Source organism: Paramormyrops kingsleyae, chromosome 6 (genome assembly GCF_048594095.1).
Source record: "Paramormyrops kingsleyae isolate MSU_618 chromosome 6, PKINGS_0.4, whole genome shotgun sequence".
Classification (NCBI taxonomy): Eukaryota; Metazoa; Chordata; class Actinopteri; order Osteoglossiformes; family Mormyridae; genus Paramormyrops; species Paramormyrops kingsleyae.
The window spans coordinates 15,551,890-15,565,736 of record NC_132802.1 but is presented as its reverse complement, the minus strand read 5'-3'; the positions used below and the strand labels follow the sequence as shown (position 1 = coordinate 15,565,736).

The window sequence follows — 13,847 nt, the reverse complement described above, 5'->3', positions numbered from 1 at the left end:
ACACCAAGACATGGAAACCTCATTTATTCCCTCATGCACTGAGGAGGGTGAGCTTCACACCAAATCAGCTGCACCAATGGGGCCATCATCAGGTCACCGGTGCTCCTTCTGGAAACCTGGCACAGTCTTGCTCCCATTAATGGGACCATTATGACTCCAAGTCCCAGCTGGGCCGGACTGTCAGTGCACGCTAACTCCCCTACAAAGCACCAGCCGTCCAGGCTTAAAAGAAGCTACATGAGGGTGACTCACGGGCCGGGAAATTCACAGCACTCCTTGGTGCTCCTTTGCTCATTGGCAGGACAGAGTCACCATTCAGGCATCGCTGTGGCCTCAGCTTAAGACCATACAGACGTCTCCCAATCTCACGCAAGCCTGATCAATACAGCTCATTACATGTTTTTAACTCATTGTTAATTCTGGTCCGCAGGTTGAGCTATCATTATCCACTTCGTAATTTTTCATTTAAGTGATCTGCGAAGACTTAGTTTTTTACAGATTAATAGAATACAGACATATTGTTTTTTCCTCTCTCTCATTTCTCCTTTGGCTCATGAAAAATACCTGAAGCACCCCCCTTGGGAGAAGAGCTTCTAGCCAGTGCCCCCAGGTAATTTGCCTATCTTACAGTATGTTTTCTGGGGTGAGAATACCAATAATGCCCTGTGAAGTTATAATGTTTTACAGGAGAGGGAGCTCATGGCAAAGGAGAATGGGTGAGATGCTGTCTCCCAGCAGAGGGCCAGCAAGATTTCTGGCAGGAGCTACAGTATAAACCCCTAAGCTGGCAGACAGGATCAGCAGATCAGCCTGAAGAGGTTTTTTCCTGGATGCCCTTCCAGCATTACTTCCATTTCCCTGTAGGGGCAGGAGGGGGAGGGGTGATCTGGCCTACCCTGGCATTGTACAGATCTCTTTCCACCCAGTGGATGGCAGGCAATAAACAAGACATTTCCTCACTGCGGCAGGGCCTCTGGATAAGAACCTGGCAGGATATCTGGTTTTCTCCACAGCAATTGGGAGAAAGAGAACCCAATCCTGGATGGTACTGGAAGAGGAAACACCCACCCAGGTCACCGCTTTGACTGGATGGGAGGAGCAGTAAGGCTGCCTCTTAAGAGAAGTCAGACAGGGACCAACCGAAACATCACCAAAGAGCATGGAAGTTTAGGAATAGAGTCAGCGACTGCCGGAGATGTACCTTAGCTAACATCCCCCGGACGCGCTCCGTGTTGCCCGTGGCCTGCAAGAGCTCCTGCTGCAGCTCGGAGTGCCGTAGCTCCAGCCGCTCCTTCTCTGAATGTGCCACTTTGAGCAGCTTCTCCACCTCGCTGCTGTCGCCAGCGTCCTGCATAGCCTTCAGCTCCACCACCTTCTGCCTCTCCACCTCCACCTGGGCCTTCAGCTTCACATTCTCCACCTTCAGGCCCTCAGTGCTCACCCTCTGCTCCTCTAGCTCTTTCACCATCTCACTGCTCGCCTCCTCACCCTTCTCTAAACGTGTCTGGAGGGTGTCCCTCTCCTCCTTCAGGGAGCGCACTAGCCCCTGTGCCTCCTGGTGCTCCTTTTCCAAGGCCCTCAGGCTGCCTGTGAGTTGCTGCTGGATGTCCACCAGCTTCTCCCGCTCAAAGTGCGAGCTCTCCACCAGCTCTGCATGCCTCTGCTCCAGCTCGGCCATCCTGGAGGCCTTGGCACGTGTCTCGTCGGTCTCGGCCTGCTCCTGCAGCCGCACCAGGAGGCTCTCGTTCTTCTGTGTAAGGAGCTCCACCCTCTCCCTCTGCTGCTGCAGTGAGGTCTGCAGCAGCCCCTTCTCCTCTGCCAGCCGCTCGTTCTCAGCCGTCAGCTCCTGCACCACCTGCTGCTGGTCGGAGAGCTCCTGCAGTGTGGCCTGTAGCTCCTCTGCTGTGCTGTGGTGGCTCTCCTCCATCCTCTGGATCTTCTCTGTCAGGCATTCCACCGAAAGCTCCCGGCTATCATCACCGCAGCCTTTCACCGGCCCACTGCACGAGGAGTCAGACCTGGAGGGAATTTTCTCAAACTCAGACGAGTCTGGAGACGAGGAGCCCTTCGTGATGTCACTGCTGGAGGACGGGGAAATCTTTGGCGGGCTGCCGTCCTGCAAGACCCCGTTGACCGTGTGCTTGGTGGGGCTGGCTGGGCTGTTCATGCCAGCTGACTCCCCCAGGAGCTTCTCCTTCAAGGCCTGATTCTCCTCCCGCAGCATGGCCAGCTCACGCTGGAACTTGCCGTTCTTCTCACGCAGTGCCATGACCTGCAGCTCCAGGGGCTGCGATTCTGGCTCACTGCCCTCGGGGGTGTTGCCGGCCGGTGTCCCATGGCCCTTGACCCGCTGGAGCTCGGTGCGCAGCTTACTGATCTCAAACTCCTTGGCCTTGGCCTCGGCCAGCAGCTCCTTGACCTGGCACTCCAGCACGGCTTTTTCGCTGGCCCTGTCTCCAGCCTCGCCATCCGCTTTCGCCTTCACAGACGTCCGGGTGCTCTTGCCAAGCCCTGAGAGATTGGAGCTGCTAGAGCTTGGGATCATCTTCTTGGAGCCGGCAGTCCGTAGTTGGTCCCGTAGGGAGACCCTGTCTCTGGATATCGTAGGAGGAATCTCACGCGGAGCAGGAATCCCCGACTTCTTGGCAGACGGAACTCCTGAAAGAGAGATCCAGACCATCTTAAAGACAACTTCACCAAAATATCCCACACAAATTCAGAGGTGCCAAAATTTGGTTAATAAGCTTACACACAAAAATCATCAAGTCTGTATTCACATATGTACCAAACTCAAGGCCGAATTGCTTTATTATTTCTTATTGAAGACCCATCCATTCCAGGAACACCTCCACTAGCCTAACAGAACTACATGATCTCTACAAAGCTTTCAATGTAGCACTTTCTGCTGATTTGAATAATAGTCATAGTAGGTTCTTACTTTGTTTAGAAGATATTGTGTAGCTCTTGCTCCTATGCTGCTTACACTTGTACCGGGAAGCTCAGCCTAGCTGCACTTACTGTATTTTCCGCACTATAAGGCGCACTAAAAAGCCTTTGATTTTCTTAAAAAATAACAGTGCGCCTTATAATCCAGTGCGCTTTAAACGTGGATTAATTTCTGTTGTGCATACTGAACTCGAAGCGATTTGAATGTTTTAGTATGACTTTGGTAAACTGCAAAGCCGCACCACTAGCATTAAGGCTACAGTTATTGTTAATAGGCTGACTTTTGATTTAGCGGTATAAGACTCTTGTTTTTTTACATGTTAAAGAGTAGTGAAGACGCTCATAAACGTTTGAACAATGTTGACAGTCATTGTGAACACGTGATGTAAAATAAATTTTGGTTGACTGGCTTATCTGACTGTTTTGTTTTGCTTAAAGCGCCTTAAAGTCCGGTGCGCCTTGTATGTGGAAAAAGTTTGAAAATAGACCACTGATTGACGGTGCGCCTTATAATGCAGTGCGCGTTATAGTGCGGAAAATACGGTATGCCTAGTCAACTCGTTGAGTTGTATGTTTTTAATGTGCTATTTGGCTCACATGTACATTGTTTTGGGCAAAAGTATCTGCTTAGTAAGTGGGTAACGCTGTGCCAGGAGCTGATAGGTGGACTCGCCTGCTTGATTTTCTGATTGCAGGGACACTGGATCAGCCTAAACTGAGACAAAGTCCTCTGATCTGTGGGACTCAGCCTAGAGAGTGATGGACATGCTTTTCTGAGATTTTAAGTCGTCAGGCAGACAGCACTAGCCGACAGTAAAAGACCTGCACGTCTCCGAGACGGGGAAATCTAACAAACACAAAAAGGCAATGACCGTCGCAGATACTGGATGTTCTCGCTGATTCTGACAGGAGCATGAATGGTGCTGCTTTGTACTGGAAGCCCAGCGCTGACAGAGGCTCTGGCATTTCAGGCTTGCCGGCGTGGGTGCTGCACAGCATGCTTTTTGGCAGTTTCCACGCTCTGGGCCAATAAGCCTCACGTGAGCCGGTGCTCTCAAAGCGACATTGTTTGTTTTCTGAATAATCAGCAGGCACTCTGAACACGGGGTGCATTTTGCCATTCTGACAATGGCCCAGAGCACTCCTGGGATAGGGACGCATCACAGAGACACAGTGTCGGTTCTCGGTTTGGGATGAGAGATAGCGGCTCTCCCAGCCGACGGGCTTGCTGGGATCCCTGAGAGCCACAAGCTGCCCCTTCATTTGGCACTCAGATGAGTCTGCGCTTGCTTCAGCAGATATAAAGCAGCTCCATACCAGGGGATGATGGCATGCATCAGCCAGCAGGGGGCCAGGGACTTTTGCATGCACCAAATACTACTGAGCAATAGTCAGTTTGACAATTCAAAAACCACAGTGTCATGTCTTACAGTCTTGCAGAAACCCCCTCCTCCTCTGCCCCATGTCTTACAGTAATGCGTGTAATATGTGTGTCTCAGTAGGAAAAATATGCACCAATTGGGGGTGTGGAATAACATAAAGGCAAGATTCCTAAGGGAATTCCTTTGGTGACCCTGATGTAAACCCCAGTGTAAATGCAGCTCTGCTAATATGTGAAGTTCCAATACACAAACTGGCTCATACGCAGTTGTTAAATAAGGAAGCGCCATCAGTATAATGCAAATCTCACGTCAGCTTATATGTGATTTCATCCCCAAATGCCGTTCCAGGGGAACACACCAGAACGCATCGGTCTGCAGAGTAACACACGTAAATGCACCAGTCCATAGAGGAGTACACCTGAACATGCAAGTCCACAGAGAAACACAACAGACCACAGAGGAACACACCAGAACACGCTACTCTAAAAGGAACATAACAGTCCAAAGAGGAACACACTAGAACATTCTAGTCTACAAATGAACACACCAGATCACAGAGGAGCACACCAAAACACGCAGTCCACAGAGGAAAACAAAGGGGTGCATTCAGCTCCCAAGAGAGACAGTGAAGTGAACCCCAGATCTGAGCAAGATCAGCAGGGTTCAGACCATCTAGGCTATCTACAGGAAAAGGGTTAAACTTCAAATTTCTGTGAACCAACAGAGCACAGTGTCCTGCAATGTTGAGGTAATTCAACTTGGCTGACTATCCCTGTCGAGTGCATATACAGCCTTCCCAGTGCCAAGATGCTCCCTTTGAAACCCATAATCCTTTTTCGGGCAATTACAAATGCATCTGCCACTGCTAATTTGGGTAAATGAAACGGTACCACCAACCGATTACTGCTCCCTGCCTCAGGTCGGGCACAAAAACACAAAAACATGCACATCATTCCTAAACACAGCAGACACAAATGCACAGCCAGGGACGGGCTTCTAAAGACTCAACAAAAACGAAGGGGAGGTGGATTCAGTCTGGCACATTCCAGCCACAAGATAAGATGGCATTTAGGCTTTTCAGAAGATTAATACTGTAAGTGTTTTGCAACTTAATATTCTTCAGAAGGCTGCCTATAGGCATAATACAAGACACAGGCATATCGTATTTTATTTTAGGGCGTGGATAGAAAATGCATGTATCGTTCCCGAATGAAGAAAGAGCATGGACTGCTTTCCTGCTTAGACAGGAAATCGGCTATACGTGTGACCTTATGAGTCTCACTTGACCATTGGGTGAAAACAAAACATCAGAACTTTATGAGGAATGTGAAGCAGAAATTAGGTGAGGAAACTGCAGGCTATTTGGAGAAAAGACAAGACAAATCTTTATGAGAACAGATGAGGGGAAGTCATTAAAAGGATGTGTCCCTTTGGGTGTCACTGAATCCTGCGATGGGGAGTTAGTCCTCTCGCTGCCGCAGGCCTGCCATCATCCTTGCCCTCTTGCATCCATTTGTAGCCAGCAGAATAAAGCCCATATTCCAGAGAATCCCCGCCATTACATCACTCTGACTGGCGCCAGACACATGCCTAGTGAGTCACCGTTTTATCAAAGGTCTGGGAGGTAAAGGCCATTAATGCAGGACTGGATGGTCAATGGGCCGGCTGGACAAACTCGACACCTACGAGGAGGAGCTCGCGAGGAATGCTGTGGGAGGAGTCACGTAGCATGTCAAAGGTCACAGCCACGACCTCATGCTGCTCTCCGGAAATTTCTCTGCTTAGTGTGAAGAGCCAAGTATCAGATAATGTCTCTACAGATTTATGTATATTTCAGGAAATGCTGTCATTAAGGCCCTTTTCTGGCCGAACTGTAACCTGCTATGTAGATGCATGACACTAAATGAACCCAATAATTTGAAAAGGAAGTGATTTCGGATAGCTTATCAAGTATGAATGTTTACTGAAGACTGAAGGTCTAGCCACAAAAACTGTTTTTAATTTAAATAGCACTGTGAATGGCCAGGGCTCAAACTGTGCTTGTGTTTTTGAGACTTAATTAAATATTTTATTCCCCCCGCCCCCCCCAAAAAATCTCTCCCCCATAGCGAAAACAACAGGAATATTGATTAAAATTCCATTATATTATCCAGGTTTACAGAATAACGTTCTTGTTCAAGCATGCAAGCTACAGGGCAGCCTTTGCTGGAGGTTACACACAGCCTCCTGGCCAGGAGTCCATGTGGCCTGTATCGTTCGGAAAGGACAACACTAGGTTAGGGCCTCCCACAGACATTAGTGAGAACGCCCTTTGTGACCTGGGAGGAAAATGAGACTTCCCACGTGCAAAAGGCACACCCTCTACCCACCTCAGGGGTGCACCGGGGTGCACCAGGGTCCCCCCCCAGGTCTGAAATCAATGCCCTTCCCCATTCATGGCCAATGCCTATGGCTCAGATCTAGGCTACCCTGCCCTCTCACTGCTTTTTATGGGGAGAAACAGCCCACTGGAAGGTGATCCATAAAGAAAGGGCTTTTGAGACACTGACTGCATGACACCATGGAGTTTTCATGACAGGAATCCAGAGCCTCTGGCCTTATTGACACATAAACACTCACCTGCTATTAGTCTGGAGTTCAGTTATACAGACTGTAACGTCTGTTAACTATTTACCAAGGAAAGATTTAGAGAAAGTCATTCATGCTTTCATCTCCTCATGCTTAAATTATTGTAATTCGTTGTTTGTGGGTTTGGAACAATCACCTATAAGATGTTTGCAGGTAGGGCAGAATGCAGCTGCTTGTCTTCTCACGGGAAAGAGAAAATATGATCATATAACCCCAGTACTGGCATCTCTACCTTGGCTTCCTGTTCTACTCAGAATTGATTTTAAAACATTGTTTGTTTCTAAATGGGCTGGCACCGCGTTATTTGTCGGAGCTCCTTCGCCAACCAGCTGCTCTTAGTACTACTGAGTAGTAGGTTCAGGAGTGGGGAGGCCGTGCTATTGCGCTGGCTGCTCCAAAGCTGTTGAATATGCTGCCACTGATGATTTGAATGGCCCAGTCCTTAGATAACTTTAAGTCTCTGTTAAAAACTTACTTCTTTCATTAGCTCTTAACAAGAGTTGTGGCTGATGAGTTGACATTTGACCTTGTTAAGGAAATTAATTCATCTTCCATACCTGCTTGTCCTATGCAGGGTTACAGAGGCCTATCCCAGTAGCTACAGGCACAAGGCAGTTAATAACCCAGGACAGGCTAACCCATCACAGGGCACATTCACACACCATTCACACCTACGGATAATTTGGTAGCTCCAGTTAACCTCAGCATGTTTTTGGACTGCAGGAGGAAGCCAGAGAACCTGGAGGGAACCCCACAACAACACAGGGAGAACATGCAAACTCCACACACATGGAGCCAGGGCAGAGACTCGAACCCTGGTCCACTGGATGTAAGGGAGTGTGCTGAGCACTGTGCCAACCCAGAAATAATATCATTGCCCGCAGTTATATTGTAAACAAAACACATCTGCATTTCCCACATCTGCGGGATATGAATCAGCCCAGCCTCTTACAGAAGCCCGACAGACAGCCTCGACCGGCCAGTCCTTCATACCAGGTACTGTAAGGTCCTGTGTTGCGTGTAAGTCATACAGAATACACCCTCCCTGCCCAGGTGACAGCACAGGCACACCCTGAACGTGTCAGAGTCGCGCTAACCGCCGGTGACCTTTGAACTCTCCAGAATTCCTTTCACCCATGTGCCTAGACTCCAGAAAGTGCAGCACAATCATTTCCATTCAGGTGGGGGGGGGGGGGGGGGGGCTTGCCGTCACGGGCAGACAATGCCCTCTTGTCAGAACGCTTCCTGTACTGCACCGGTTGCAGTGAACCCGGGGCCTTTTCCACGGGCAGACTGCACTAGTGGATGCTGACGCTCCCTCATGTCACACTCCCTAGTGAGAAGGCATATAACAATCAGCACCTGCATCACTCTGCCCTGGAGCCAGAGAAGCTGAGGACAGGAAGGCTGTCAGGGACTAGGGCAGTCATCAGACAGGCATCCCTCGACAAAGGAGACACCAACCCTGAGCAGGCCGGCTGCCTCTGCATATAAACAATGGGCTTTATAAAACACTCACGCGTGATTCTGCAAACTCCTTCTCTCATCCTTATTCGTTACGTCTTAACCATTCATATGGCCATTATGTGGTAACACACCCTTGTATGGGAAGTACACCTATGATTCATTTGACAAATTAATTACACATAGGATAGATACAAATATGCTATTCAAGGTTAGAAAGTTTATATCAGAAATACAAAATATCTGTAAGCACATTTTGAGAAACGGCACAATATTTTACTTAATGGTTTTGAAGTTAAAGGATAGTGCTGAAAATCTCAGTATATGAAGAGGCCAGTGTGCTTTGCAGATCTCTCCCTATCACGCTCACACACTGCTCACACTGTCACTACAGATACAGGCTGCCTCTGAGCTGCTTTAGGTCTCGCCGTGGAAACAAGGTCTCCTGGAGACAGGGCTGGCACAGAGAGAGAGATTCATCTCAGAAAGATTCATCCTGGTGACATTCAGGGACAAAACCAGTTTTAAAATAAAGAAGCCAAAATAGTCCTCTTTCTTCTGGTCAAACTAACCGTGACTGTTGCATAATGAGAAGAACATTAACGTTTATGTGGGTAAACAAGTCTGCCGCTGAATGCCTGACGTATTTGTTGGCTTTAAGATTGCACACACCAGGACAGCCAGCATCCCTTTGAAGTGGCACAGGTCCCTATATGCATCAGAGCAGATATTCTCCACCAAATTGAAGTTGTAAATCTCAGGGGAAGGGGTCACTGATGAGACCAGAGGCCGGACTCGTTTACAGTTTGACATTTTGGCTGGTGATTCCTCAAAGGCTCTGTTCGGCGCAGATTCCATTACTTGATTACATGGTGGATTGGCTGGATTGGCTCTGGACCGGGTGGGGGGGCGGGTGGCAAGCAGTGAACAGGGACGCAAATGAGGCAAATGCCTTTTATACACTGCTTTATAACACAGCTGCAACACACCACTGCTCGTGAACAAGGGGTACAGAGCCAGCTAAAGGGAGGCTATCCCTCTTAACAGGTGAATGTCGCAGCATCAGTAAGGGAGTCGGAGAGCCTGTTTGGGTCAGAGTGAGGGGAATGAGATGGCCACCTATAAAATGAACACATCCTCCTCAGAATAAACCCCGCAGATGAGTTTCTGGTGAACGTCACATGGCTTCTGACAAGCTTTTTACTACGTGAATGATTCACGCACAGGAACAGTGCAGTAACCGGGGATGTATACACCGTGTCACCTTGCATGTGTACATAATAATGATAACACCTGTGTTATCTTGGGGTCTTTATAAGCCCCATTTTTCCAAGATGACCTCACTGCTTACAAGGGAACTGTTTGTCATTCAGGTGTCAAATACCGTCACATTCCACTGCTGTTCACTTAATGACACTTAAAAACATAATGACTGTCAGGCTCTTCCTCACGAGAGTGTTAACCAATCTCTAAATGTGCAGTGCAATCACAGATAAGGCATTTTAATGTTTACAGTGAAAACTGTAAGATGTTGGCAGATGTTGTGTTTAGCAAAGGACAGCAAAAACAAACCAGCTGTCCCTGGAAACTGTTGCCTGACCAGCGAGACTAACAGTGGCACAGAATATTATCAGCTACAGGGGACTTCCTATGGACTCATGCAGTATGAATGAAAACGGGTGACCGCCACACATTCCTGATGGGCCTTAGGATTAAACGTTGACTTGCCTCGACCGTTTAGTGGGCCTGAACTTCCCAGAAGTTAATGTTGTCCTTTACAACAAACACACACAGCCTCTGTGTACATCTTTGCGGTTTCACACGCAACCACAGGCTGTTCACTCCGCCCTGGGTAACCAGCTCCTGTTCCCAGTTTTCCCACCTGGCACCTGCAGCCAGGAGGGGATGTCACAAAAGCATCAGGTGTTGCTACTGTTTGGTAACCGAGTGATGATGACCCCCAGCGGCTTTGCTGTGTAGCCACAGACACTGGCCACAGACACTGGCCACAGACACTGGCCACAGACACTGGCCACAGACACTGGCCACAGACACGATCGGAATCATAAGACACACCGCAGGCTGGCTGCATTTATTTTCTTCCCCGTCCCCAGACCTCAATTACCCACAATCCCATTTTCTGAGAAAACAGGCAAGTGTTATCATAATGACATGACTGTTATTACTGCCTCGCTATCGCTAAAAGCCAAACAGCTCATGCCCCCCCTCCCTCAGCGGCTCTTCCGCCATTGCCAATCCCCAAAGTATTCCAGCGATGCCCTGGGTGGGCGCCAGTATGTTCCGCTGTCTGTTTTTGAGCACTGACGGACCAATTCACACTCTCCCGTCTTGCCAGCTGTGGGCTGGGCTGACCTCACCTCTCCTCAATGCCACTGGACGTTCCAGTAAAAAAGATCAAAAATAGGACTGGACCAGAAAACAACTGAACCATACCTCACAGATAACGTCATGTGAATGATGTGAACCCAGTGTGACCACCAGAAACTGGTCGGTTACTCAGACTGAACCGTGATTATATTAAAATCTGTGTGCTTTTATATGAGGGTCTCAAGGAATTAAATTAACTTCAGTGTGCCTGTTCTCTTCTGCTGTGGAATGGGGGGGGGGGGGGAATCACTTCCAACAATAACAGTGGCGAAAACAATAGAGAGCTGATACTTCCCTGAGTCGGCCCTCAGCATGCAGGACACAGACTCCTCAGACAAAGAGGACCTTCATGGTGAAATCGAGCGTGGTGGCACCCAGAGTAGAAAATGGGTGGCTTGTTCAGAGGCCTTCAGCACTGAATCCGCCACCATCCCCAGTGCATTTTAAACACCGACACAAACAGCGCATGTAGGACTCCTGAGCAGTATGGGCAGAACCACAGGAGATCCTGATCGATACTCCACGTTGCCATTCTGCATCCGTATCTGTTGATGCCGAGCCTAATTTACTCTGAGATATCATGGAGGTTAAAAGGCTTTGGAATTGCTGTCATATTCATCAAAAAAATGGCCTGGATCTCCAGCAACCTCTCAGAGTCAGAGTTTACAAGACACAGATATTCAGTATGGAGGTCTACCGGCGTGAACACAGAGGCACACAGCACCACAGTGCAGATGAAACCACAGTCGTAATCAGCATCGTCCACATCAAGTTCAGCCTGTATTTGGCTGCAACAGGCGAGAAATTCCATAATGATTACTGTCAGTTTGAAAAAGGGAAATAACACAGTAACGTACCCGGGGGCACTTGTAGAGTGGAATAACGTGCCATTTAACAAGAGAACACACTGAATGAACAGCTTTCCCAAAACACCACACCCCGGGGAAGCAGGACACACCTGAGTCCGGCTGAAAGAGTGATACTGGATGCTTCAGCTCCCAGACCTGGCCAGCTCGGAGCCTGTGTTTTATCTCTGAAGACACGCGCCCAGCCTGCGAGGTGACCGACGGCACCCAAGCTGATAAGGGCATCCTGTTTCCTCTTCCGTCTGGTTCACCAGTGCCCCCCCCCGATTACTAACGTGGTCCTACTGTCCGGCATGGGCTTATCTGCCGTAAATAAACAGGCACGCTGCAGGACGGATGGCTGATAACACTGCTCCCCCCGCCACACATACACACACACACACACACAACAAGGTTTACTTTGTAAAGACATTTAAGAGCAAGCAGATCCAGCTGGCTCATGATGCGTGGGAGATGGCGGGGGGGGCAGAAGATGAATGGGTCTATTTCCAGCAGGCGGCATGTCAGAGAGCACTTTGCAAGGGAAAGGAGTCCATGATGCAGGGAACAATCCAGAAGGCAGCACAGAGCACTGCTGTCTGAGGCTCTATGACTAGGAGACCATCTGAAGGAACCGTCTCCTCCTAAAACAATTTTGAGCTTAAATGTTACCAAGATACCTTTTTCTCACGCTTTCAAGTTCCAAATACGTCAGAGGGAGAGGCTTAGAGCTATTAGCTTAAATTACAACACACAAACTACTCAAAAGCACAGTTAGCAGAAGATTTACTGATGACTACTAGAGTCTTAGAAAAGTCTTATTAATCCTAATAAGGTTCTTTGAAGCCTGAACAGGGTACTGTGAACGTAAAAACAGGACCTTGAAACATCATGGTACGAGGAACATCATGGAACATCAAGGAACCTCTCGGTAAAGAGAGGTAGTTCTCAAGATCTCATATGGAAAGAAAGGCAGACCTGGTTCCGGCTCCTCAACCCGGGCCTCCTGGTTCCCCATGTCCTGGTTCCGTGGCTCTCGCTCTCCAGCTACCAGCCGGCTAGTCCATGGAGCGCATGCACACCCGGCGAGGGACTCCGTGTCAGTGCCAGAGCACCACAGGCATGGGCCGCCCTGCCAGAGCCAGGGAACACGCCTCCCAGCTGGTGAGCCTGTCACGCCCCAACCGGTAGCAGCGAGGGCTCGGCCAATGCAGTGAGTATGGTAATGAAGGGGGAGTGGTCAAAGGAAAGGGGGAGAGCTGTTGTTACGACGACTGTTTGTGGAGCACTAGACACCACCCCCCAGGACCTCTACAAACTGCTGGGAGAGAAGGAGCAGTGAACAGGGGATGTGAGAGAGAGAGAGAGAGACAAAGACGGAGAGAGATATGGAGGAGGGAAATGGAGTCTGAGCAACCACACACTGAGGGCACCTTCATACACCAGCCCACTCAGCAAACTCACACTGTCTTCTGGCTCTTGGCACGCCTCTTTCCTTAACTCAATGACGCCTCTGAAAGAGACACTGTGACAGCACCTGTTCCTTGCTCCTCATCCTGTCAGTACCTGGCTCTTCATTCTCTCAGCACCCCAGCTCGCACTTCTCATCCTTTCAGTGCCCCACCCCACGCCCCTCATCCTCTCAGCGCCCCTCACCCTGTGCTCTTCATCCTTTCAGCTCCCCACCCCTCGCTCCTCATCCTCTCAGCACCCCATCTATGCAACTCACCCTTTCAGCTCCCGGCCCGTGCACCCCATCCTCACTGTCACCTACACTCCTCATCCTCTCAGGACCTGCCCCGTGCTCCACATCCTCACTGTCACCTACACTCCTCACCCTCTCAGGACCTGCCCCGTGCTCCACATCCTCACTGTCACCTACACTCCTCATCCTCTCAGGACCTGCCCCGTGCTCCACATCCTCACTGTCACCTACACTCCTCATCCTCTCAGGACCTGCCCCGTGCTCCCCATCCTCACTGTCACCTACACTCCTCATCCTCTCAGGACCTGCCCCGTGCTCCCCATCCTCACTGTCACCTACACTCCTCATCCTCTCAGGACCTGCCCCGTGCTCCCCATCCTCACTGTCACCTACACTCCTCATCCTCTCAGGACCTGCCCCGTGCTCCCCATCCTCACTGTCACCTACACTCCTCACCCTCTCAGGACCTGCCCCGTGCTCCACATCCTC

The 13,847-nt window shown here is 49.6% G+C and overlaps 1 protein-coding gene across 5 annotated transcripts in view; it reads right to left on the bottom strand.

Moving 5' to 3' along the window:
- The window catches only part of specc1 (sperm antigen with calponin homology and coiled-coil domains 1), a 66,990-nt gene that overhangs the window by 25,837 nt on the left and 27,306 nt on the right, over positions 1–13,847 (bottom strand). For 4 of the 5 annotated variants that reach the window (XM_072713747.1, XM_072713745.1, XM_072713744.1 and 1 more), the window contains exon 4: positions 1,202–2,658. In XM_072713747.1, the coding sequence (XP_072569848.1) occupies positions 1,202–2,658 (1,457 nt within the window). Of the gene's footprint in view, positions 1–1,201; positions 2,659–12,631; positions 12,993–13,847 lie in introns of those variants that run through there. The other variant, XM_072713748.1, reaches the window with a different exon arrangement.